This window comes from Lagopus muta, chromosome 13 (genome assembly GCF_023343835.1).
Source record: "Lagopus muta isolate bLagMut1 chromosome 13, bLagMut1 primary, whole genome shotgun sequence".
Taxonomy (NCBI): domain Eukaryota; kingdom Metazoa; phylum Chordata; class Aves; order Galliformes; family Phasianidae; genus Lagopus; species Lagopus muta.
In genome coordinates, this window is record NC_064445.1 from 15,418,102 (window position 1) to 15,440,833 (window position 22,732).

The 22,732-nt window shown below is 41.0% G+C and overlaps 1 protein-coding gene across 9 annotated transcripts; it reads right to left on the reverse strand.

The window, feature by feature from the left end:
• Positions 1 to 1,836: 1,836 nt before the first annotated feature.
• Positions 1,837 to 20,865, reverse strand: LOC125699651 (X-linked inhibitor of apoptosis). 9 transcript variants are annotated; one of them, XM_048959409.1, is made up of 9 exons: positions 20,755 to 20,831; positions 15,327 to 15,415; positions 14,455 to 14,620; positions 10,313 to 11,214; positions 8,535 to 8,634; positions 7,565 to 7,643; positions 7,006 to 7,039; positions 5,583 to 5,783; positions 1,837 to 4,183 (listed from the first exon to the last, which is right to left on the reverse strand). In XM_048959409.1, exons 4-9 carry the CDS (start codon positions 11,184 to 11,186, stop codon positions 3,990 to 3,992), a joined length of 1,482 nt encoding a protein of 493 aa, XP_048815366.1. In that variant the 5' UTR covers positions 11,187 to 11,214; positions 14,455 to 14,620; positions 15,327 to 15,415; positions 20,755 to 20,831; the 3' UTR covers positions 1,837 to 3,989. The 9 variants fall into 9 exon arrangements, with proteins under 9 accessions (XP_048815366.1, XP_048815367.1, XP_048815362.1 ...); XM_048959410.1 differs by having other exon boundaries at positions 14,455 to 14,653; XM_048959405.1 differs by having other exon boundaries at positions 20,743 to 20,817.
• Positions 20,866 to 22,732: the final 1,867 nt, after the last annotated feature.

Consider the following 22,732-nt stretch of genomic DNA (forward strand, 5'->3'; position numbering starts at 1 on the left):
CAAAGCTGAATTCAAATAAAATCAAATCCTCAGCAATCAATGACATTACTGTTAGGCTATGGGGCTGTGCATGAAGCCCAAAACAAATGAAAAATCAGTTTGGAGGCTCAGCATCTGTGCAGATACCAGCTACAGCAGTCTGTAGGATAAATCAGTATGTTGTTTTGGGCTCCATATTTCAAGGCACTGAGAGGAAGCTGAAGGTATCACAAAAACTTTGATTTTTTCCTTGTTTTGTTCTGGTATTCTTAAATGGGGTTGCAATTTCCATATTTTTAAAATAAAACGTTCCAGAATATATCAAAAACTCTTGTAAGTCTCTCACATAGAGCAGCAAATAGCTCTGCTATTGTCAGCAAAATGGAAATAAGATTCTACGTAGTAACCAGTAAAAGAAAGCGACCAAATATTGGTACCTGACTTTCCCCCACAGCTCTTGATTCCAGGCAGCTCTTTAAGAAACCAACTTCAGGCACCTCTGTCCTGCTACCAGCTTTCTTCCAAAGGGCCTGTGCCCCTATTCCATTTATTTGCATCCTTCATTTCTCTCTCTTTAAATACTCTGCTCAGTATCAGTGTCTGCTCCTTTAGATACTGAAAATCAAAGTAATTAAAGGAAATCTTCCCAATTCAAGCTGTCAAAATTTGATGACTATGCTAATTATTTTCTTGCACTTAGTCTGAATAGGACTCTGATTGTAAAACACAACCCTTAAACCTACAGAGCAGTCTTGTCATATTGGCCAGCAGGCTCTTAACCTTGTAATGTTCCCAAAGAATTCAACTTCAGTGTAGCACTATGGTGCTCCTTCATATCTGATTTTTAAAAGTCCCAGATACACAGTATACCTTTCAGAAGCATTAAGAAGCTTTAAAGTGAAGCACTTTGTATTAATTTGCAAAGAAACTGGATAATGTTTTTCTTTCAGTTTTGAAGTTACTGTTTGTCACCTACTTCTCTGATTGTCCCTTGAGGAGGTTACATGGTTACAACACCCCAAATCACCTCCCTGCTCGGGTTCAGTTTTGTAACAGTTCTAAACAGAACAGGTCAGCCTCTTCCCAGGTACTCTCGTCTAGTCCACACGGCAGAAGTTGCAGGCTGTAAGCTAGACGCAGCTCCTTCAGGCTCTCACATGACTTGGATCAAGGTTAGGTAACAAACCGTCTGCTTAGGCAAGGCAGCATAACCCGGTTTGCACCAATAACCAAACGTGCTATTTCAGGTGAGATAGATTAGCTCCTTTTATTAGCTCCTTGTATTTCAGGTGAGATAGATTAGCTCCTTTTCTTAACTGAGTTTTTCTAACACCCCCGACACCAGTGGCCAACACCCCCACTTCAGTTTCCCTTGAGAGTTAACACAGGCCCTGCCTGTAAGTGAAAACGGGAGCTGGAGAAAGGCTGCCAGAACTGCCAACCTGCATCAATCCTGGAAAGGCCCTGCATGCATGAGTTCTCAAACACCAAACTCTTCAAAAAGGGGGGGAGGGGGGGGGGAACCAAAACCAAAACCTTTCTCACCAGAATGATGTATTTATTTTTTCCCAGAAGAGGAATGTAAATCCTAGTGCTGAGTTCTTTATGAAGTTTCTACTCAATTCCTGGGAACCAAATTCCAATTTATTACAAAAAGTACCTAAATGAGTACTAAAAACAAAAATGCATCGGATTTTAACACATACAAATCAAATATTATTTCCTTTCAACCTAAAACATACTTCCCATCCTTACTAACACTTGTGTTAAATTAGGAACAGTTGAGTTACAAAAGAAAAAAGCAAGAGAATTCAACCTTCTGGAATTTCTTTTGCATGTAAGAATCAAACACACTGCTCTGGGAACAACTGGATTGCACTTTATTTAAATATACACAAAATTGCACTGGAGCAACATGTCAGTTCTGTGAAATCTCATATAATCATAGCAAATATCTAACCAAAAATAGAGGCGTTACATTTCTGTATATTGCATTTAAAATCTTCATCGTGTGAAAAACTATATATTCTTTATAAAGTATCATTAATCAAATATATTACTCAGTGTGTAGGACCCAAGATAAAATTTCTGTATGAACAGAAACAAATTAGTATGCCCACATAAATAGGAAGTCACATAATTAGTGTTACTGTAAACCAGCTATACTTACAACACGAGCAGAAAAAATAAGTGAGGATGATGCTAAATGTTAGAAACGTGAGGCAAACACACACTGAATGTCTCATGGGCAGGGGGGAAGATTTAAGATAAGATAGCTCCTGTCATAATGGAGGGCACGAGGTATGCAGAACATCCTTCATTTCTGTCGAGTTCACTTGTAAGGAATGACATCTGTATACAAGAGGGACGCATTGAGAAAAGCAGAAGGCTAAAACCAGTTTCTGAGGCCTATTTATACAGCAACAACAGAAACAGTGAGCGGGGACACAGGAGCTGTTGATCACAACAGAAGAACTGGCAAAGTAGCAGTAACAGTCTAAAATTTCAGCAGCAGGTTTGCACATTCTCTGAATCACATCAAAACCAAAGCTACAGAGCTAACATTTTCAATCGTATGGTGTTTTTGGGATGCTGGAACCTGAGCTGAGACACATACGAATAGCAGTCAGAATTTCAGAAATGAGCATGCATGAGTTTTATAGAGGGCCTGATTTCTTAAACAACTCTGTTTGCACAAACTTCAGCTAGACAGAGTCTCTCCACAGTGAAAAATAAAGCTCTGCATTGCTTAGGCTTTGCCAAACCAGGTCTATGAAGTGAAGCTACCAGATGTTACATACTTGCCTTTCAGTACCAGATGTGATGTGGAAAAACTCAATTAAGAAAAATTTTAAGAATATTTGAATGCGTGTAGTTTGACAGCAGAAAAAACTTAAATACGGCCAGGTGATTAGATCCTAAGATTGTCTGCATTTTATGTCTGTAGGTGGCACATGAAATGAAGTTAAGACTGTGTGTTCTGATTAACATCATGATTAACATCAGTTACAATTTCCACCTTTCGTCAGTCACAGATATCCACAGGCAGTTATGGTATTTTTAAAGCTTAGAGCAGCTTTATAAGGGTCCATTAATTCCAAGGGTGTTGCTAACCTGTCCATCTAAGAAGAAAAGAGAAGAAAACCAACACCATTCAGAGCTAGTTCCTGCGTTGCTCATGTTTGCTTAGCCTGTTAATTATTATTTGAGACCGCTTACAGAGGCTTACAAGTGTAAACAAGAATGACAAACAGACAGACATCCTTCAGTGGCAGTAAAGGCATCTAATTAGTGACCTACAGAATATCACACAGACAATTGTAGCTCGAAGACAGAACCTATAGCAAAGCTGCTCCTACTGATGTGATTTTACTCTTAAGATAGGCGAATGACGAGAATAAAACAAAAAGATACTTTAGCTGATGTTTTTCAAACTAGAAACACCAGATTAGTAGGGGATACGATGCACAAAATGAAGTCCTTAACGTAGCATCCAATGAATCAGAAAGGATTTTAACCCCATAAAATCCATTCGGATATCTAAATATTCAAAATAACAACACAAAAATTACCCTAAAGCATTTCTTTCCTCTGATGAGGCTGTTTACCCTTGGTCCCACTAGAAGAGAAAATTAAGCAGGTCTATTTCTGATAAATGAGCTGAGCAAATTAGTAGAAACACAGTCTATAAATAGTAGATTTTGTTCTGCTATTTATATGCTGTCTGATTTCTCAAACTTATTGGTGGGGGAAAAAAGTAAAAGCACAAAAAGTGAGGAGAGCACTAAGGAGGCAGTAGGATACGAGTGCTCTCAACCAAAATCTAGCAGCTTCTGACAGTCAACTCATTTTTCAGGGTGTTGATTAAAGCTTTAGTGTTTACATGATCTCCAAAGTGAGATGCACCATAAGTGTGTGCTAGACTGGTGAACACCCAGCCTTCTGTTGTCACATCACACGTTTAAAGAAACAAAGCAGGAGCACTTACATCCGCAGTACTGTGCCTTTCATTAATACATAAAAATCTTCTGTCTCTTGATAATATTTGTACAACACAGAGGACATTTATTAACTGCTTCAGCACATTCCTTACACGCAACCAGGTGACCACAGGGAATGAGGACTACTGATATGTCTTTAGCCATACAGATTTTACAGAGCTTTTCTTCCTGCAAGCGTCTTAACTTCTCTTCAATACTGAGATCTAAGAAAAATAAAGACACAGAAGGTAGTTAGCGTGCTTTCATAGTGCCTCATCTCATTTTTTTCCCTCTCCACAGAAAGAGGAAGGATTTTCTTTCCGTGTTGTTTAAAGGTTACACCGAAAAGAAAAGGAAAAGGAAATCAAAAAACCCCACACAAGATGAGAAACCAAACTAAAATGAAATCCTCAACTGTTGTTTTTTCCCCACCTCCCAGACCAGTGCAGGGAATTCAGCTATCCATATTGGTAAGACCTTGAAATATCTGTGGAATGTAGGATATGCATATTGCAACCAGGGGCCATTTTTTTCTGACTTCCCACTGACAGCTTTCTCAAAACCTACACAGAAGGTGGAGGAAAGGTTCATCAATCCTGGTTAAGTAATTTGGATTTTCTTTTCCTCAGGTTAAAGAATGAGGATACCATCACTTCCCCCCCTGCTTCTGTTTATGAAAATGCCTACACTTCAAAAGCTTAAAGAACTGTCATACAGAAATAATTTGCTTTGCATTGTAGATTAGCTCTGTAATTTCTAGTAAGCCTCATTTGAAAATACACAGTACAGAAGCCTTCTACAGCATGGGGAAAGTTCCCTGCAGTCAGTCACAAAAATAATGCCCATCTTCATTGCAAATTCTTTCTCTGCATAATATCCATGAAAAAGGTTATTTAAAGGAATGGGCCAGTGAGATCCCTGCCTGTCGTGCCACCCAGATGGGCTTTTCTCTCCCTATGAATTCATCCGTATGGTTGTCTTCAAACTACAAATAAGCTCTTGATTCAGACAACTTGTTTCTGGTCAACCTGCAGAGCATACCACAATGGCTTTCCTGAACAAGGCCTGCACGCCCCAGCATAACTGCAACACCAATAATTAGAAAGGAACGTTGTCCACAAGTACATTTCCTTATTGGCCAAGAAGGAGAATGCTTCCATTCAGTGCTCTTCGTACTGCCACCAATTTTACACTTGAAAAACTTCAGCAGTGAGGTATTTAATTTTTTGTACATTGAATCTTTGACAATCAACTGTGTTTATTTCACCACAGTCCCCACATCTACAATTATCCTTGCTGCTGTCACAGTAGTGTTGACTTTTTAGTTAACCTCAGAGGGCACTGGACTATTATCTCAATATTATACTGTTTTGTGGTATTAATACTAAATTTATTTGGTACATGACATGCATACATTCTACTAAACTCAAGTATTTTAACACCCCCTCGTTCAACTTCTTTGATGCACCAAAATAATATAGAGGTTTAAGTTCAACACTGTAAGTTCATGTTAAGCAAGACTTGAGTCAGAGGGCAGAATGAATAGATAATGATAGGATGTACCTCAGACAAACAAGTTATTATGAAAGTACACACACAGGTTTTACAATTTACTAAGTTCACCTTGCTCAAGTGGGCTTTCTTTTGGTGGTTCTCCCTTTGCATTTTCTTTCTGAGCACTTATTAAGTCTGCTACCAGGTCCTCAACAGATGTATAGCTTTCTCCAGACATGTGCAACTTCTTTTCCATAATGCTCCTAATCTCAGACAAACTGAAACCCATGTGAATGGCATTCTGTACCAACTGATTCTGTAAGAGGTCATCTAAAACAACAGAAGGGAAAAAAAACACCAGAGTTTAACAGAGATGAGACTGAATAAGTGACAGTATTCATTATATTTAAAACTCCTTTGCAGATATTTAGCAAAAAGAACTACATTTCTGTTTGCACAGCTCTGCTACTTTTAAGTACTGCACTGGAGAACTCGAGAGCATTTCAATCCTTGCTTTCCCAGTCTCTTCATCCACTTATCGTATGGAAATCCTCCTCAATTTGCTATTCAAATCAACTACTTCAACATTTTTCAACATAATTCCTTAAATCACATCCTACATAATTAACATCCCAAATTCCAAAACTGAGCATTGACTGCAATTGTCAGAAATCCCAAGGAACAATAAACACAAAAGTATTTGCTAACTTCACATTAATTGTAATGCAGTTCAGAAAAAACCCATCCATCTGATAATAGAAACCAACACATAACATGAATTTATGAAACTGAAACACAAGCACAATCATTTCAGAATTTCTGAAGCCTTTCCAGGGTACCACACAGCACTCATTAAGACACAACTGCTCTTCAGCCTGTGGGACTTCCTCCTCTCTCTCTTTTTCAATGTAATTGTTTGAATAGGTTCTCCAGCAGTGTGCCCTATGGCCAACTTTCCCACCACATGTACAACTAATTTCTTCTTTACCACACATTACTGAGCAAAGAGCAGAATTTTTAAACAATTTCCTCTCACAAACAAGCAATATTTGAAAAGTTTTAAAAATAGGTCTTGTGCAAGCACTCTTATTGGAAGAGCTTTAATTCCACGCCATGCTGCAGCACGGCTGTCTGCCTACTGTTCCTTTCAGATATTCATAAGAAACTTTATTCCAGCAGAAGACATTCCTGCACATAAGTTGAGCTTTCTCAGCTTCTTTGTCATTTTGCAATTTAACTCTTCCCAACTCATGAAAAGCAACAACAGTCATTTCGTTTCAGTATCCTGCAGTGTTTGTCCTGCACCACTACTAATTCAGTGCAGCCATTTTCACAGATCTTCTCCACAATATTTATCCACTGATGATTAGTTATCTTATCTCATTAGTTCTTATCCCATGAGAAACAAAATTCACTGTGCAGCTGTTTGGAAGGAACGAAGCAGTAGAAGAGTATCATCCAACAACCTGCCTGCTGTTTTTGAAAAATGTAATAGAGTTAACTTAGAAATTAACAATTTGCTTCTATTATGATTGTTATTTTTAATATATACCTTTAGGAAGTACTGTAACTTCAGCAGCTTCTATCTAAAAAATAAATAAAAAGATGACAAAATTACAATTCTGGAATGAGTACAAGGACACCTGTACAGCTGCAGGGCACAAAACAGCTATTTGATCCCAGTTATTTTATTGAGTAAAACTACTATAGTTAGAGCAGATTTGTCCTGCTCTGAACATTGGCAAAGGGCTCCATACTTAGTTATGGCATTCACATTTCTTTAAGCTTTCACTTTGATATTTTTTTGCTGCTATAAGATGTACATGGTGCTTGGTTCCCAGCCTACAAGGATCAGCATTTCAGTACAGAATATAAAACATCTATAAGGCACCCAACCTGGCATTCATTACCTAAGAAGGGACAACTGTACAGTCTATGAAGCTCAAATAGCAGAATCAAAACATGCTTCCATGTTTTTTACTTTCTGCCAAGAAAAGAAACAGCAGGAAGACTAAAAGTTATGCAGATGATCAGAAGATTGATTTCATATGAAAATTGTGAAGATTGTTTTCTACTTTAGTAAAATGATATTTTATTAATAAGAAACTTACTGTTGAATCCATACATCCATCTCTTAAGTGAACATTATTTATAAATTCTAGTCCCTTTTCCTCTCTCAAGAACTTGCACCTATAAACAAAAACATTTAGTTATCATATAACTACATACGCAGCAAACAGAGTTAATAATGTAACTTCATAAAGGTTTGACACAATCCCTACTTCATATAGGGTGCTTGCTTCCCAAATCTCAACATCAGTAATATCACCTAAGTGTTTCCAAACAGTTCTTAATTGCTTCAGCAGTACTTATGTGTTGCAGTTTTGGTGAAACAGAAAGCTAAAGATGTTGGCCATGCTGCCTTATGCTACAGGTTTATAGAAGGGAAAAATTGCAGTGGATAACGAATAGCTAACACCATGTCAAAGCACTGGATCTTTCAGTAGTTTGCCATCACAGAAAAGCAGCCATTGGTAATGCAGATGCCTTGTGTTTTCTTTCTTTGTTTTCCAACCAGTCCAAGCTACTGGGCAGTAGCTGGGGCAGATTTTACTTATTTACACAAGTGTGGCAGACAGACCTTTGTTCATTGCTGGTGAAAATGCACACCTAATGGTGGTGGCTACGCTGAAAAAGAATGTTTTGTAGCTGAGAATGTGCTCTGTCAGACAGTGCAATTGTGCTTTTTGCAGCTGTTGTAGGTTCCCTGTAAATAAATGAGACATTACCTTTGGAATCATCTATGTAGTATATTGTGAGACTCTGAAACACTGACACTGATGTGGATGTGCAAACCAAAAAACCTCCACTGCCATAAATAGCAACAACATCAAAGTCACAGTCAGCCCTCTAAAGCCCTTCCTGGCAGGCTCTGTCATAAAAACAAGATACTAGGAAGACGACTCAGACGTGCACGTCCCCGTTCATTGCAGGGGAGTTGGCCTAGATGAGCCTCAAAGGTCCCTTCCAACCCCAAGGATTCTATGGTTCTACGCTGTGCAGAAACAAAGAATACCTCACCCAGGAAACCACTTGGCGTGTTGGTCCCACGGGTCTTCATTTTCCTTCCACTCCTGCAATCCTCCACCGCAGTGGAAGCACACAACGTGATCGCCATTGCCTTGGGAAACAGCCAGGTGACAATTTTTAGTAGGTGTGACAATGAGTTCTCAGCTAAAACATTATCACAGAAAACAAGCATTTGTATTACTTACTAGCAATTGTCATTGGGAAAGACTCTGTTTTAAAGAGCACAATAAATATGATCTGAAACAAACATTCAGGAAAAAAATTGGCCTTACAGTCACATTAAATAAAGTCACATATAATATTTCATAATTCTAATTTAGCAAGTACTTAAACAGATAAAAAGCAAATGCTCAAGAGTCTATTATCAGACAGCACATTCCACTGATAAACGAGCCATGAAGTGACTACCACAAAAAATTTATTTGGAAAGTAATTGACACAACTTTATCTGTCCTCATGACCAGAGTTCTGCTTTCTATTTAAGTAGCAGTTAAGCAAGAATGGAAATCACTAACAGGAATTTAATTCTAAAGGGTGTTCTATGCTCCTCCATTTCACCACTAAAATTAATGGGTTCTACACAGCAGCAGCACAACTGCTGGCAATTTCTGAATAAATAGCACTCTTCAGCACTAGCACTGTGCCTGCTGCCATCAAACACTGCACAGGAATTGCTCAGATTTATGCTGATTGAAATGAGAGGAGGCAGGGCTACTTTTGTTTTTTCACCAAAACCAACTCCTTCCCAGCCCACCAGAAATGCAGAAGCCACTTTAAAAGCCATTTGGTCAGATAAACTGCCTGTTTAGTTCACCTCCATGGTACAGATCTCTCTTGGCCAAGCTAAACTATTTACTGTTAGGAATCCAAGATGGAACTAATATGGCAATTCTACTGAGTACAAATATTGCCTGTGTTCCACTTATGTAAGAATATATCATGAGTTTTATTTATGGCCACAAGTAAAACAAATGGTATCAGATTAAAAAGCTCTTCTGGGAGCTACTAAGGGAGAAGCCAGGATGAGAGCAAGAAATTATCCCGGATAATCTCCTTTTCTTTGTGACCTAATAATAGCATAACTTCACATAGCACCTCTCAGTAAAGCATTTCAAAGAGCTTTCTCTGCACCATGCATTCAAGAAGGAATTATTTGCCTTCTCCAGATTGAAAAAAGCAACGCACAAAGATATCAGAGCTTCATCCAAATGATATGCTGTATTTCTAAGAGTAAAATCCCTTCCAGCAGAGTCCTTGTCTTTAAAGCTCTTACAGTAGGTAATAACGACACTTGCTTTTTTTGGATGTCTGGATGCCAGGATAATGTAAGCACATTAAAATGGCATATAACCTGTGCTGTCTTGTTCAGAAGCTTCACAGCAACACACTTGCTCTTTAGACCTGAGGTGGTTTCCTGCAGGATGGCACTTTGTTTTTTAAACTATTAGTTTCAATAATTGCCATTGCGAAAGATGTGTTAGGAGGGTTTTAGCAGCTAAGGAAAACTCACTTTGATGCTCTACTGCTAAATATATATATATATGATAATTTTGTATTATGCTAATAAAAATACCTGGTAGGATGGATATAATCTTGCAAGAGAAATGCAAGAAGTAGTTTGTAGAGGAAAGAAGAATGAATTTCAATTCAACTAAAAATCTGGCAGAATTCTACATTAGAATAGGAAAATGCTTATATTTTTCATAATAATAAAACATATTTGCACATTTATTTGTAAAATATCTTTGTCATCTGGAGGTCTGTCTTACCTGTGCTGTAGAAGCCTGCCTCAGCAAGATGTTCCTTGTTAACAGGGTGTACCCAAGTTAGAAACGTTTGTATCCTCCTCTCATATTCTACCATGGATGGATTCCTCGGATGCTGTTCGTTGTTCAGACAGCTTCTCCCAAGCTCAGCACAAACAGATTCAGTTGAAACGTTTCCAACGTCCCGACCCAGGACAAAAAAGCACTTGGGAAAATGCCTCTTGTGCTCAGACCAAGCTCGATCACCAGGCTCCCAGTTTTTCAGTTTCCCACCACAACAAAAACACGCAACTTGATCACCAACACCTGTGTAGTAGAGTCCTGCACTAGCTAATTCCTTTGGAGTCAATAGGCCGTAGGGGGGCCAGTTGTGAAAGGACTTCAGCCTGGCTTCTTCACTGCACATAGAGGGGTTTTTAGGATACAGAGTATCAGACATGTCCACAACCTGCCTGGTTCTCAACAGGTAATCTGCCTCCACATCAGACAGGTCCTCCAGAGCAGGCGAGAGAGCTAAATTGCTGGAGCCATTTTCAGTTCTATGCTGGTGGCTCTGCACAAGAGGATGTACGTTATTTTCCAAAAACACAGACTCAGAAAGAAATCTGCAATCTGGGGAAAGGTTTTTGTGTCTGTCAACCGCAGAATCCCCAGGCTGCCATCCTTCAACAGTCGCATGGCAACTGAAGCATTTGACTTTATCCCCTTCTCCAGTATAAACAAAGCCAGCTCGAGCAAGTGCTGATGCTGAAACCGGACAATCAGGGGGAAACTCCACAAAGGTTCCCAGTCGGTCGTGTTCCTGGCTCCACTCCTGGTCGCCATCAGTGGCTGGAGTGGCACCGGGTTCAGCGCTATCTGGGCCATTACATGTCATCTCTTCGTAGGGCTCTTCCTTCAGTTCCCTAAACAAAGCATATTTGTGTTATCTTCAGACAGAAGGACTCAGGACTCACGCTCCCAAGCACAGAAATGAGCTACATTCAACTGGCTGCATTTTATGTATTAAATTAACATCTCCTGTTCCCTCCCACCTCACCATCCAGAGTCAAACCAAAACAAAAATAAAGCATAAGAAATGGCAGGAAGATTACGAAACATTACAGGAATGCATTACAAAACATGACTAATAAGAGCTTGCCTGGAAAGCATACAGATTTACACAGATTTACACATTCATCTGTTTAAGAGAATACTTTATTTTTTAGCAAGTGAATACTGAAAGAGTAATGAAATTAAGGAAGAATTAAACAAAAGCTGTCAAAAGGCTTCCGAGCCAAGAATATGGAGTTATAGAATTAAATATACAATCTAATGGAATAAAACATCTGTCAAATTTTGACTGGCTGCAGTAACTCCTTTTGAGAGAAACGCTGGAGCGCTTTCTTGGTCAACTCTGCTTAGACAGGATTGTACAGAAGGAAAAGCAGAGGGGAGGAAAGAGGCTTGTTTGAATGTGCTCATGCCAAAGCAGTGATACATGAGACCAGCAAGCAGGGAGGGAGGAGAGAGAAAATAGTATTTTTCTGAGGTTGCAAAGTATATTCCCCCCTCAAAGACCTAATTGATGGAATTGGCCTCAGAAAAATAACTAACTAACTAACTAACTAAATGAGGTACAGGTAAGCATTACAAATTAGAGCTATCTCCTAATATACACTGCCAAATAGCTTAGTCTTCAACAGAGAGATATCCCTATCCTCTGGAGAGGACTCCAGAAAGGCCCAGCAACTGCAGCGACTGACTCAGGTACGAGATTCATCTGGCTGTTTTTGTCTGTAACAACCTTCAGCAGAAGGAAGTGACAAATCCTACATCCGTGGTTCTCCCATCAATTCACAAAGTGCTGCCCAGCTGCTGAGCAGAGCAGAGCGAGACACAGCAAGCCTTTTCAGCTCCAAGGCAGATGCTGACTTCAAGAGCTGTGGCCCCTCGCTCTACACAATGTGAAATGCACAAAATACTTAGGAAAAGAAAATAAATGCACAGAAGTTTCCCATCTTTTAACTGAAACGCTACAAAGCCAAATGCTAATCCTGAAAAAGCACGCTTAGCCTTATAATCAACAATGTCAAATCCAGCAGATACCTTTCATCTATCCTTATTTTTCTTCCCATAAACATGTACAGGACTTACAGCACAGCCTGGAAACAAAGTACAGTTTTAGTTCCTCTCTGAGTACACACTGACATTTTTAGTGCCTCACAAAAGCAGTGCTTTGGTAGCTGCATCTACAGAACTGCACGAGTGAAAAACTCCTCTCCTTACCCCACAGCAAAAATGACACAAGGTCTGGATAAAACAGTATTGCATTTCTTTTAAAAATCCCCCCAAAACTCCTAGCAATAACCTTTCCAATAAGCCAACCAACTGAAGGTTGATTCCTTTTTTAGCTGTACCATGCAAACAAATACAGGGTATGCCAAGTCACAGCCAGTGGTCAAAGGACATTTCCCTCTAGAGCTGCTAAGCCAACAGTGATTTCAGAGCACTGAGAGCATTCAGGAAAGTCCAGAAGCAAAACTAGCAACCAACCCTGGCAATTATCACTGGAAATCTTCATATCCCCTAAGTAGTTCCTCTTGCAAAACCATTATGTTTTGCTCCCTCCATTTGTGACAAAAATGCTTCAAGTAAGCACCTACCTAACTTGTTATGGGCAGGACATCATTAATGAACAGCACTCATAACCATTTTGGCACACAGGGCCCTTTCCCCAGGAGTGCACATCCAACCTCGGGGTGCCAAGTGCAAGAAAGGGTGCTGTGCTTCTTCAGCTGAATGACACTGTGGTGCCTGAGAGTAAAGCTTTGATGCACCTGGCTTCCCCTGGTGTTTACAGCAGCTCCTCAGCTGTCTGCAATGAGTTTGAGCCAGCACACTGCAGCTTCTCTCACCCAGGTGGCCACTACACAGCCTTCTGCTGCTTGTGCCAGTTAGGAATGTGCTTTATACCCATAAGATAGATAAAGCAAATGAGAAACCTTCCATACATGTGCCATGCACTACTTGACAGACACACTCCGCACTGCCAGCAGTTACTGTCATCAAAGGTTTCAGCACAGTGCTACAGAAGCACGTGCACACCCAAATCCAGCCCTCTGTGACAGCTCTGTTCACTCAATGAGAAGCATTTCTCTGAGACAGTTTGAAGGAAAAGAAAAAAGAAAGAAGACACTTCAAATTGTGTAACACTGAAAACACCTAGAAACCAGTAGGGCTCTGACTGGCTCTGAGCTTCAGTCCTTCAACAGCTGTGTTAACGCTGATTTTATTTTCTACAAGGTCAGTGCAGATATTACAATTATTGAATTATTCTCTTTGTTTAAACAATACTAGATTCAACCTCTACAGGAAGAGCAAAAGCTTTTTTTACATTTCAGAATGGGGAGGGGAAAATTACGATGCTTTGCAAGATCGTGGCACACTTGGCCACAATGACAAAGTGAAGGAGCCAGCAGGCAGGCTGAGAAAACACTTCAGAGGCTTACTGCACAGCTGTGGGCACAAGGCTGGTTTTGAGCACCACAGAATCACAGAATGGCCAGGGTTGGAAGGGACCTCAATGATCATGAATCTCCAACTCCCTGCCACACGCAGGGCCACCAACCTCTACATTTCATACCAGCCCAGGCTGCCCAGGGCCCCATCCAACTGGCCTTGAATACCTCCAGGGATGGACGGGGCATCCACAGCCTCTGTGGGCAGCTGTTCCAGCACCTCACCACTCTCATAGTAAAGAAAAAATAAATACCAACGTGCACTAGGTGAACTTCTTTATAAATGAATGCACTGCTTACAGTAAGTCATCATTTTTCATGTTGTAAATAATGTTGTATTTTGTCAAAGCAACCTGAACTCATATTGTATCCTGAGTAGGGCCCCAAAGTCTGCAGTGCCCTTTCCAGGGCTGCCCTGCAGGTCATCCTTCTGCTGCCTGTGCCAGCCCAGGCTCTGCTGCTTCTCTGGTGTCTTTCACAGAACCACTGCCCAGCCCCCTCTGTTCTAAAGATTTTCATCAAAAGTAATCTTTTTTTTTTTTTAAAGTAACTTTTTTTTAAGGAAAGTTTTGTTTCCAGAATGTTTATAAGCACATCATGCTTCATCATGCCTTTTTTCCTTCCTCTCCTGAAATACCTTCTCACCTTTAAAAATAAAGGCTGTAGAACTCAAAATATCCCGTGGGTGGCACACTGGGACAGACTCTCCTTGCAGAAGTAACAGCATCAGACAAACTACTACGTACATCAGTTTGTATTCCTAATTCCACTTCCTCTGCTGATCCTCTGGGTGTCTGCTGGAAGCTGGGTGCTGTAAGGACACTGAGGAGCTTAGAAGGGAACACTTGGGCAGAGAGGGAAAGAATGGAAAGCAAAACTGAAACATCAGCTCTGTTGTGTAATATTTTAGGACTACATATCAGATGGGATAACGACGAAAAGCAGTATCTTGCAAAGCAACAGAACTCCAAAATATTGTTTAACTTTATTTAAGCAAAAGAAAAAAATTCAGTTTATGACCGAGGAACATAAAGTAATAATATGTAGCCACCTCACACACATATGTAACACTTCATGATACATGCCAACAGTGGGCCTGAGCTCAGAAAAGAATTTACTTAATCCTTTCCACATAGATTTAATTAAAATTTCTGTGATTAAACTTAGTCTTCACTTAGAAAGCAGGAGATGTATTATTAAATATCTCCCTCTATATGAAGTGAGTAAACAAAGCCTATTTTAACCTGAAAGACTTCCAGAAGCTGAGCCAAGTTCCATCCTATTTTTAGGTACCTGAAGGTTACTTGCCACAAGGCATCTCCCACTTTCAGGCTGAAGTACCCATTTAGATGGTCTACTTTTTAAGCTTCAGATGGGGGGGAAAAAAGACCAAAGTTCACAGTAGAACCTTACTCAACGTGCAGAACTGTATGCCTAAGTTTTACCAATCAGGCATTTCCAATTCAAGTTCTGTGCAAATTATGATTTTATGCAAAAATACCACACCATCACATTACCTCGGGCTGGAATGCTTCAAAGGAAAAACAACCGATCTGCTTTTCTCTCTCAAGCACGTTATCACACATTATTATTTCCATCCTCAGCCCTAAAACAGATGACATTATAAGGAGTTATTTTTAATTCTTGTCTCTTTCCAAAGGCCAAGCATGGCAGCAACCCTCAAACCAGCCGGCCCGTGGCACAGCCTCGCGTTCCTGGCCACAGCATGCACTCAACACAGACCTTGTACTGCTTGACACGCTCGCTATGAGAGCAATGTTAGTGTTTATTGTCGACCCAATTCTGAAATGTGAGAGCAGTGCACCAAGTAAATATCAAGCAGGACACGCCGTACCAGCTGATGGCACATACCACGCACCGTGCATATGTCACTTTGTGCCTGCTCAGCTGCAATCCGATCAAAGAAGGAGCTACTCACTGAGCTGTACTTACAAAGATGAACAAGGAAAGAAGCCTTAAAAGTATTTACAAATTTGAGCACATTCATATCTACATATCAGTAGTGATTTAAGAAAAATAACTAGCCATTTTGCTTGGAGAGATTGGTTTGTTTGAAGTAAAGAGGGAAGGAACGTACACAACACGCTCTGCTTTGGCACCAAATCTTATCTAAGTGCATCAGCTGATATACAGGGTTTTCAGACCAGCCCTACTTAGCTTAGCTTCCCACTGGGGAAAAGGAAGGAATGAAGCTCCTTGCAAGTGCTTCATATACAGCGCAAGAGAGAGGTTGGCCTTTTCAATTTGGACACAAGAAAACCTATCCAAAGCAGAAGTTCAGATCTGACAGTTACTGCCACTGAAATGAATTGCCTGCAGATGACAGTACCTAAAAATAAGGGAGGAAAAAAAAAAAAAAAAAAAAATCAAAAACTTCCCACCAAATCCAAACCTCAAGCATATTGAGAACAGGCGGAAAGAGAGTCTAAAGGCAAAGGCAGAGAACTCCAACAGCACCCACCTTCACATAACCCCCCCAAAACAAAACACACAAAAAGGAAAAAGCAATCCTGACAGAGTCAAATTTCCCCAGCAGTTCTAGTGGGATGACTGTCCTATATGTAGCATAAATGGAAATATCACAAAACATTGTTCAAGAGAGGCACTGTGCTCTTGTAGCCATACAGGAAACTGTCTGTGATTTAGCTGCCATTTTTTAATTACAGATCCTTGGAATTGCACCATTTAAGCTTGAGGAGATTCTGTAAGTATTCTTTCCAGATGAACTGTATGGAAATAAGAAAATTAACATAAGTGGATTTTTTTTTCTGTTTTGTTTCGTTTTGCACATTTTGGAAAATCAGCCTATCAGCTTTTCCCATGCTGTTTCCATATCCTTTACCAATAACTGAATGTTCTCAAATACTTTACTGGCCTCCCTCTTACAAAAGGCCTCTTGCACATTTCTAATTCTGTAGCACCACAAAACAATTACATAAAGGGAAAACAAAAATGTATTTTTTCACAAATTATTCATTTTTATATTCTACATATATTTGAGAAGTATAATTTAAGTGGTGCAAAATTCCATTCCATATTGTTTTCATGCTTTTAACTTTAGAACTTTTAGCTCCTACACTTCTGTATCATCAGTGGGAATTCGATTTTACTTCAAGATCTGCGTAAGAAAACTGCAGCTGAGCTTGCAGAACCATTGGTTTTGATAGCGAAGAGCTTAGAGTCCATACTTAACACAGCACTCAAATTGAAACACTTTCATCCATTCAAGCCTACAGTACTCCAGGGGACTGGTTTGTGTTCTTTTAAAGCTAAGGTTAATAGGATGACCATTAGTTGCCTCCAAGTTGAATTAGACAAGCAGTCCCTCACAGAGCACCAACCCTGACAGCTCTGACCAAAACAGACACACATGCCTGAGCTACAACAAAGCACTTCAATAAGCAAAGAAGCAAGCTGTGCAGTGCCAACCCTCCTAAAACCCAACATTAGGAGCGACTGGGGTCAATTCCCAAGTTTAGAAACAGGAAAAAAGTATCCATCAGCAATTATAAATGTATCACTGCAGGAATACAGAGTTACTGCTCTCCTGGGTTAGGGAAGAAAAAAAAAAAAAGCCAGTCAATGGGAATGTATTTACTAAATGGGCAATGATAAAAGCTGCCTGCAAAACCTGCAGTGACCTTGGGCACACCTCCCTCCTCCAGTATGAGCCGTGCTCCAGCCTGCAGCATCACACGCTTTTACTGCTCAGCTAGAAAACATTTATGCCTATAACTGAGGGAGAAGACGAAACAAGAGATCAGCTCTCCTCAAGGGGACATAACAAGACTGGACTTCAGCTGCAGTGAAATGATAAATGCCACAGCAAAACTGCCGAATCCTTGGGATTATAAAGGAAGAAGCTGCACAGCAGGGCAGAGCAGGGAGCTACGAGCTCTGCCCAGCAGGGCTGCTCACACTCCAACGTGCAAACGGCAGCCCATGGGCACAGCACCACGGCACTGCCCAGAATGACTAACATCAATGCCTGGTCATTCATTGCTGGGCTGAAATGATGAAATGACACACACAGATTGGTGTGCATACACACAGCTGTGAGCTTGGAATCTCTTACATTACCTATGCCCTGTACTTTAATTTGAAGTTTGTTAGCAAGTTGGGATGACTTGAGGACCAATTCTAACACAGTACCAGAAGTTGAAATATGAAAATTGCACCTGTTGAAAGCACTCAGCTTGCCTTTCTGTTTAATAAGAAACTGTTCAGGACACAGAAGGGGAAGGACAGCAAACTTCAAGACACACGCAGCTTCACTTCATGTTTTATATTGCATAAGTGACACTGTTCACAGAGGACGGCTTCTCAGTTCCAACAAGATTCCACTAAGCAAGCTTTAAAATAGAACCTGCCTTCTAGTAAAGAAGATTTTGGATAGTCATCAAGTCCAAAATTAACACAGAAAGCACACAGGTTCTCTGGTAACAATTTTCAGTTGTGCACGCAGTATTACAATTTCCATTTCCAAAAAAGGAAACCTTCCTAAAACTGGACGTGCAGAATCTCTCCTCATGAAATCAACTTCTGTCCCTTCTTCACCTACTCAACAGCAACATATGAAGGATCAAACATCTTATTGCTGGCATCCACTTGATGACCAACCAAGGATAGAAAAGGCAAAAAATAAAACACTGTGACATAGTCTGAGCTGTTACAAAGCATCACCCATTACAATACTAGCATTCCTAGTCCTGAAGGACAACCCAACTCAGGCTGTGCAACACGCCTTCCTCCATGTTCACGTGCCTTCAGCCTTGCTGCACAACTGCTATTTTCTTCCCCTTAGGTTCAGAAATCTATTTCTAGAGCCTGACTTCCAATAGTTGCGTTCAGAGTGTTTTGAACAGAGCTCCTCGTGGATCTCTTGCTATGAAAAATAAGAAGCTGCAGGAGACTACACTCATTAACTCCTGACAGAAAAGAAGAATGCAAAGGGTATTTACAATGGCTTTCCCCTAGGAAATTAGTACCAACCAAGGTCAGCAGCAGATCAACCAAAGCAGATATTAGTTTCACCTATTTTCCACCAATCTTTAGGCATAAATAAATAAATAAATAAATAAAAATAAAATCTTTTCCTTCACAGGGAGGTGCTTCATCAAGTTATGCACTGGATATTCTGCAACTCCTCAGCTCCCTTCGGCTGTCTCGCCCAACCTGGCAGTACAGCAACAGGTGCACCATCACTATCAAGGGCACACAGAAGCCTGCAGCAAAATCCACCTTCGTATTTCAAAAGCTTTGATAGGAACACCCGTTTTCTAACTTCTGATAACAGAAGGAAGTCTGTCTCATATCACTTGCAGCAGACAAAAAAAAAACAACAAACCACCACACCCACATCAGAGTTCTTTCACTCCTGCTGCTGGGTACAAGGAACAAGGTCAGAGGAAGTACAAGGCTATCATTAACTCATTTCCTTGCCCTTCTTGGCCAATGGCGTGGGTGTCCATCTTCCAAAGGACAGAAGCACTTGTGTGTTCTCTAAAGGGCCCTAAATAAAACTACAAGACAGCAAAAGGAAGCATTTAAGAAATGAAAAATATATATATATCCTAATAAAGACTTATTGAAGAAACTTGCTTTCTTAGATTGAGTTTGTCTTATGCAGTTATTTCAAGAGACAAAGAGAGTAAATACTAACTTAGTTAGTAATTAAGTTAAATTAAGTATCTAATTTAACTGCATCAAGCTATTAGTTAAGAAAGGATTTGACATTTTATCTAGATAATAAGGCATATTTTCCTTTGATTGGTTGCTTTTCCCCCCAAATTGGCCTAGCATAAGGTCTCAGAGTTTCTGGTTGTTCATTTAAGAAACAAAGTCCTTCCAGTTAGCTATATGAAGTACTAAAATCACAGCACGAGGTAACAGCAATGACAAGACAAAGCAGATCTGCAAAAAATATATGAAAGTAGCTTCAAGAACAAATGTAGCTTTCAGCAAATGCCTACTGATAGTACAGTTAAAAAGCACTGCAATCAAGACCAAAACCAGCCCTTACATCCACGGATATGGAACCTAGCAGTACGATAGGAGGATCAGGTAGGCAGTAGTACAGAACCACACTGAATGTTAAAGAGAAATAGATTAGCATGAATACATAGCTATTATGACAAAGAGAACTGCCTGAAGTGCCCTGAATTGCAAGTGAAGAAAACATGACTGGAGCAAACAAGGACCTCACTTGAGAAAACCTGAACAGAACTGCATTTTTGTTGATAGAACAGAAAGAAGGTTCTTCAAAGCAAGAGGCGGAAGAAAGAAAGGAAGAAAAAATAGAGGAGGCAAAGTTCAAAATGACCACTGAGCAACAAATAAGTGTCCAGCAGCAAAACGTTTTTTCTTTTTGTGTAAGCAAAGAAATGAGCGCACTGTGGGAGGAACAGCATCCACAAGGCAACTCAAGCACAGCATCCACAAGGCAACTCAAGCACAGCATCCACAAGGCAACTCAAGCACAGCATCCACAAGGCAACTCAAGCACAGCATCCACAAGGCAACTCAAGCACAGCATCCACAAGGCAACTCAAGCACAGCATCCACAAGGCAACTCAAGCACAGCTCCAGTGCGCGGAGGCACAGCTGTAGCGAGAGCACAGCCCCGCGCAGCAGACGGTCCGTGACTGCGTGATTCAGCCGTTGTCACAGAGCCATTTCTCCCCTCAGCAGCGCACAGCCCCGAGGCATCTCGGCAGCGCCCGGCTCCGCTCCGGGCTGAGGAGACGCGCCCGTCCCCGTGGCAACGCCTCCCGGCGCGGCGGCCGCTCCCGCGACCCTCTGCACGTCGGGCGGGTGGACGCCGAGCAGCGCCGGGGGTGGCAAGGAGCACCCCTACCCCGCGCGGGGAGCCGCCCACCGCTCCGTGTGCGCCGCGGCCGCCTGACAACTCACCGCGCCGCGTACCTTCCTCACCGACCCCGGCTGAGGGAAGCGCTCCGGCGGCGCACGTTGAGAAAATGGCGGCTCCCGGCAGCCTCTCGGCTTCGCACGGCTCGGCGGCAGCGCCCCCCGGCGGGCTGGGGGATCGCGGCAGCGCGGCGCCCGCTGTCAGACGGCGGCACCAAGCGGCGGAGGGCGGGCAGCGCCTCATCCCTCGGCGGCTGCCGGGTCTCCCGCCTGCTCCTCGTGGGCTGTGCCGGTGAAACGCACGAGAGCCGAGCGACCGGAGAGCCCCAGCCCCACTCGGCATCCCGCAGGACGGGCGTCAGCACTTCCCGCTACGTAGAGGCCGGGCGTGATGCTCGAGGGCCGCCGAAAAGTGGTGGGAGGGAGCGGTTGTCTGCCTGGAGTCCGTGGTGTTTCCTACAGGGGCTGCGCAAAGGCCGTGGTGCTGCTCTCGGAGGTACCCTGCAGGTGAGGGTTGCCAGCAGCACTGCTTGCTAACTTGGCCAGGAACTTGCCTTTTTTTTTTTTTTTTTTTTTTTTTTTTTTTTTCCTTTAGATTCTGCTCTCAGCAGCTATTAAAGTCGTTGCATTTCATGTATTTGTACTCAAATATCCCAGCTCATACACAAACCTCAGGTTAGTCTCTTCGGTAGCTGTAGCCAGAACCATCTATTCATTTTCAAGACCAAGATGATTCTTCTGCAATATTAAAATATCCCACTAACCTTTCTTTTTTTTAATCCATAGAAAACTGGGAGCTCTCGTGCTTTACAATCTAACTAAAGTCCTGTAGTTCTTACATTGCAGAACTGCAAAAATAACAAAGTAGTGGCTCAGGAAAGTAATGGTGTCGGTAAAGCTGTTCCTATACTTCAGGCATCTGGTGAGGTCACTGCAGCCTTCTCTCTCAAGAGAACAACGAGTTTTTCCAGTCCTGAGTTAGCAGTGTGTAGGCTGACATCTCAGCAGGTTGGCACTTCTCCTATCCGAAATCTTCGGTGTATCTGTACAGCGTAAAAACAAAGTAATTTCTAGATGAGCAAACCGACTGTACTGAAAATGCAGCCCATCGTTCTGGAACACAACTACAGAAATATTATTTAAGAATTAAAGTGATGTTCTTCACTATGAACAGAGATGGCCTCAATGAATGTTCTGTGAAAACAATTTGCTTCAGGCACAGCTGGCTGAAATATTAAAACACACTTTTCTAATAGTCTAAATTGCTGTCTGTTCCATATACACATGCCATTTCTCTTCCTTGCTCTCTTTTAATTTTATTTCCTATTTACTGAAGAGAAAATAATCAAAAGTAAAAGGGTTGAGTATCAAGGTCAATATTTGTGCATGCTAGAAAGAACTTGACTAAAAAATCCAAGATGATAATTGTACTGATTTCAGTATATGAGAAATAGCTGTATTTCAATAGTAGAGATTCCTATCAAACCAAACTCAGTTCACACCATAGCAAAGCATATTTATTTATTTAAAGATCTCAGAAATATTATGACATGGTGAGAGGTTAGCACTGCAACAGTGCAGAATGAGTGTGAATATTTGATCTTATAAATCCTCATCACCCCCACATCATCAATACATTCATTAGCAATGATTTTCACAAATGCCATTGCTTTGTTGAGATTTTGATACTTTTCCAAAGAGGCAAATCATTTTTAAATATCAAAATATTTTTAAATACATACAAAGTGTTTTTACAGTGACCCACTTCTGCGTTTTGATGTTTAAATCAAACATTTTGATCAAACAAAACCCAAAACTTCTAGTCACAATACACAGAACAGCCAGAATATAAGAAAACATAGCAGAAAAGAAAAATAATGACAACAAGAAGAGTAATGCTTATAAAATGTTTTACCTTCTACACAAGCTAGTTCTTGTTCTTCTGTACAAACAATTTTAAGTTCAGTTTAAAATAAAATTCTGAATCAGTAAGTTGTACTGTAAGCCAAAACTAACAACATCTTTGGTGACTCAA

What these genes read in the sequence shown, in the direction of transcription:
- LOC125699651 (XM_048959408.1), bottom strand. Translation starts at nt 11,186, where the DNA reads ATGACATGTAATGGCCCAGATAGCGCTGAACCCGGTGCCACTCCAGCC. An exon ending in GGCAGGCTTCTACAGCACAG is followed by an intron (nt 8,635 to 10,312) that starts GTAAGACAGACC and finishes CTGTTTCCCAAG; the next exon opens with GCAATGGCGATCACGTTGTG. An exon ending in AGTTACAGTACTTCCTAAAG is followed by an intron (nt 5,784 to 7,005) that starts GTATATATTAAA and finishes CTGTTGTTTTAG; the next exon opens with ATGACCTCTTACAGAATCAG.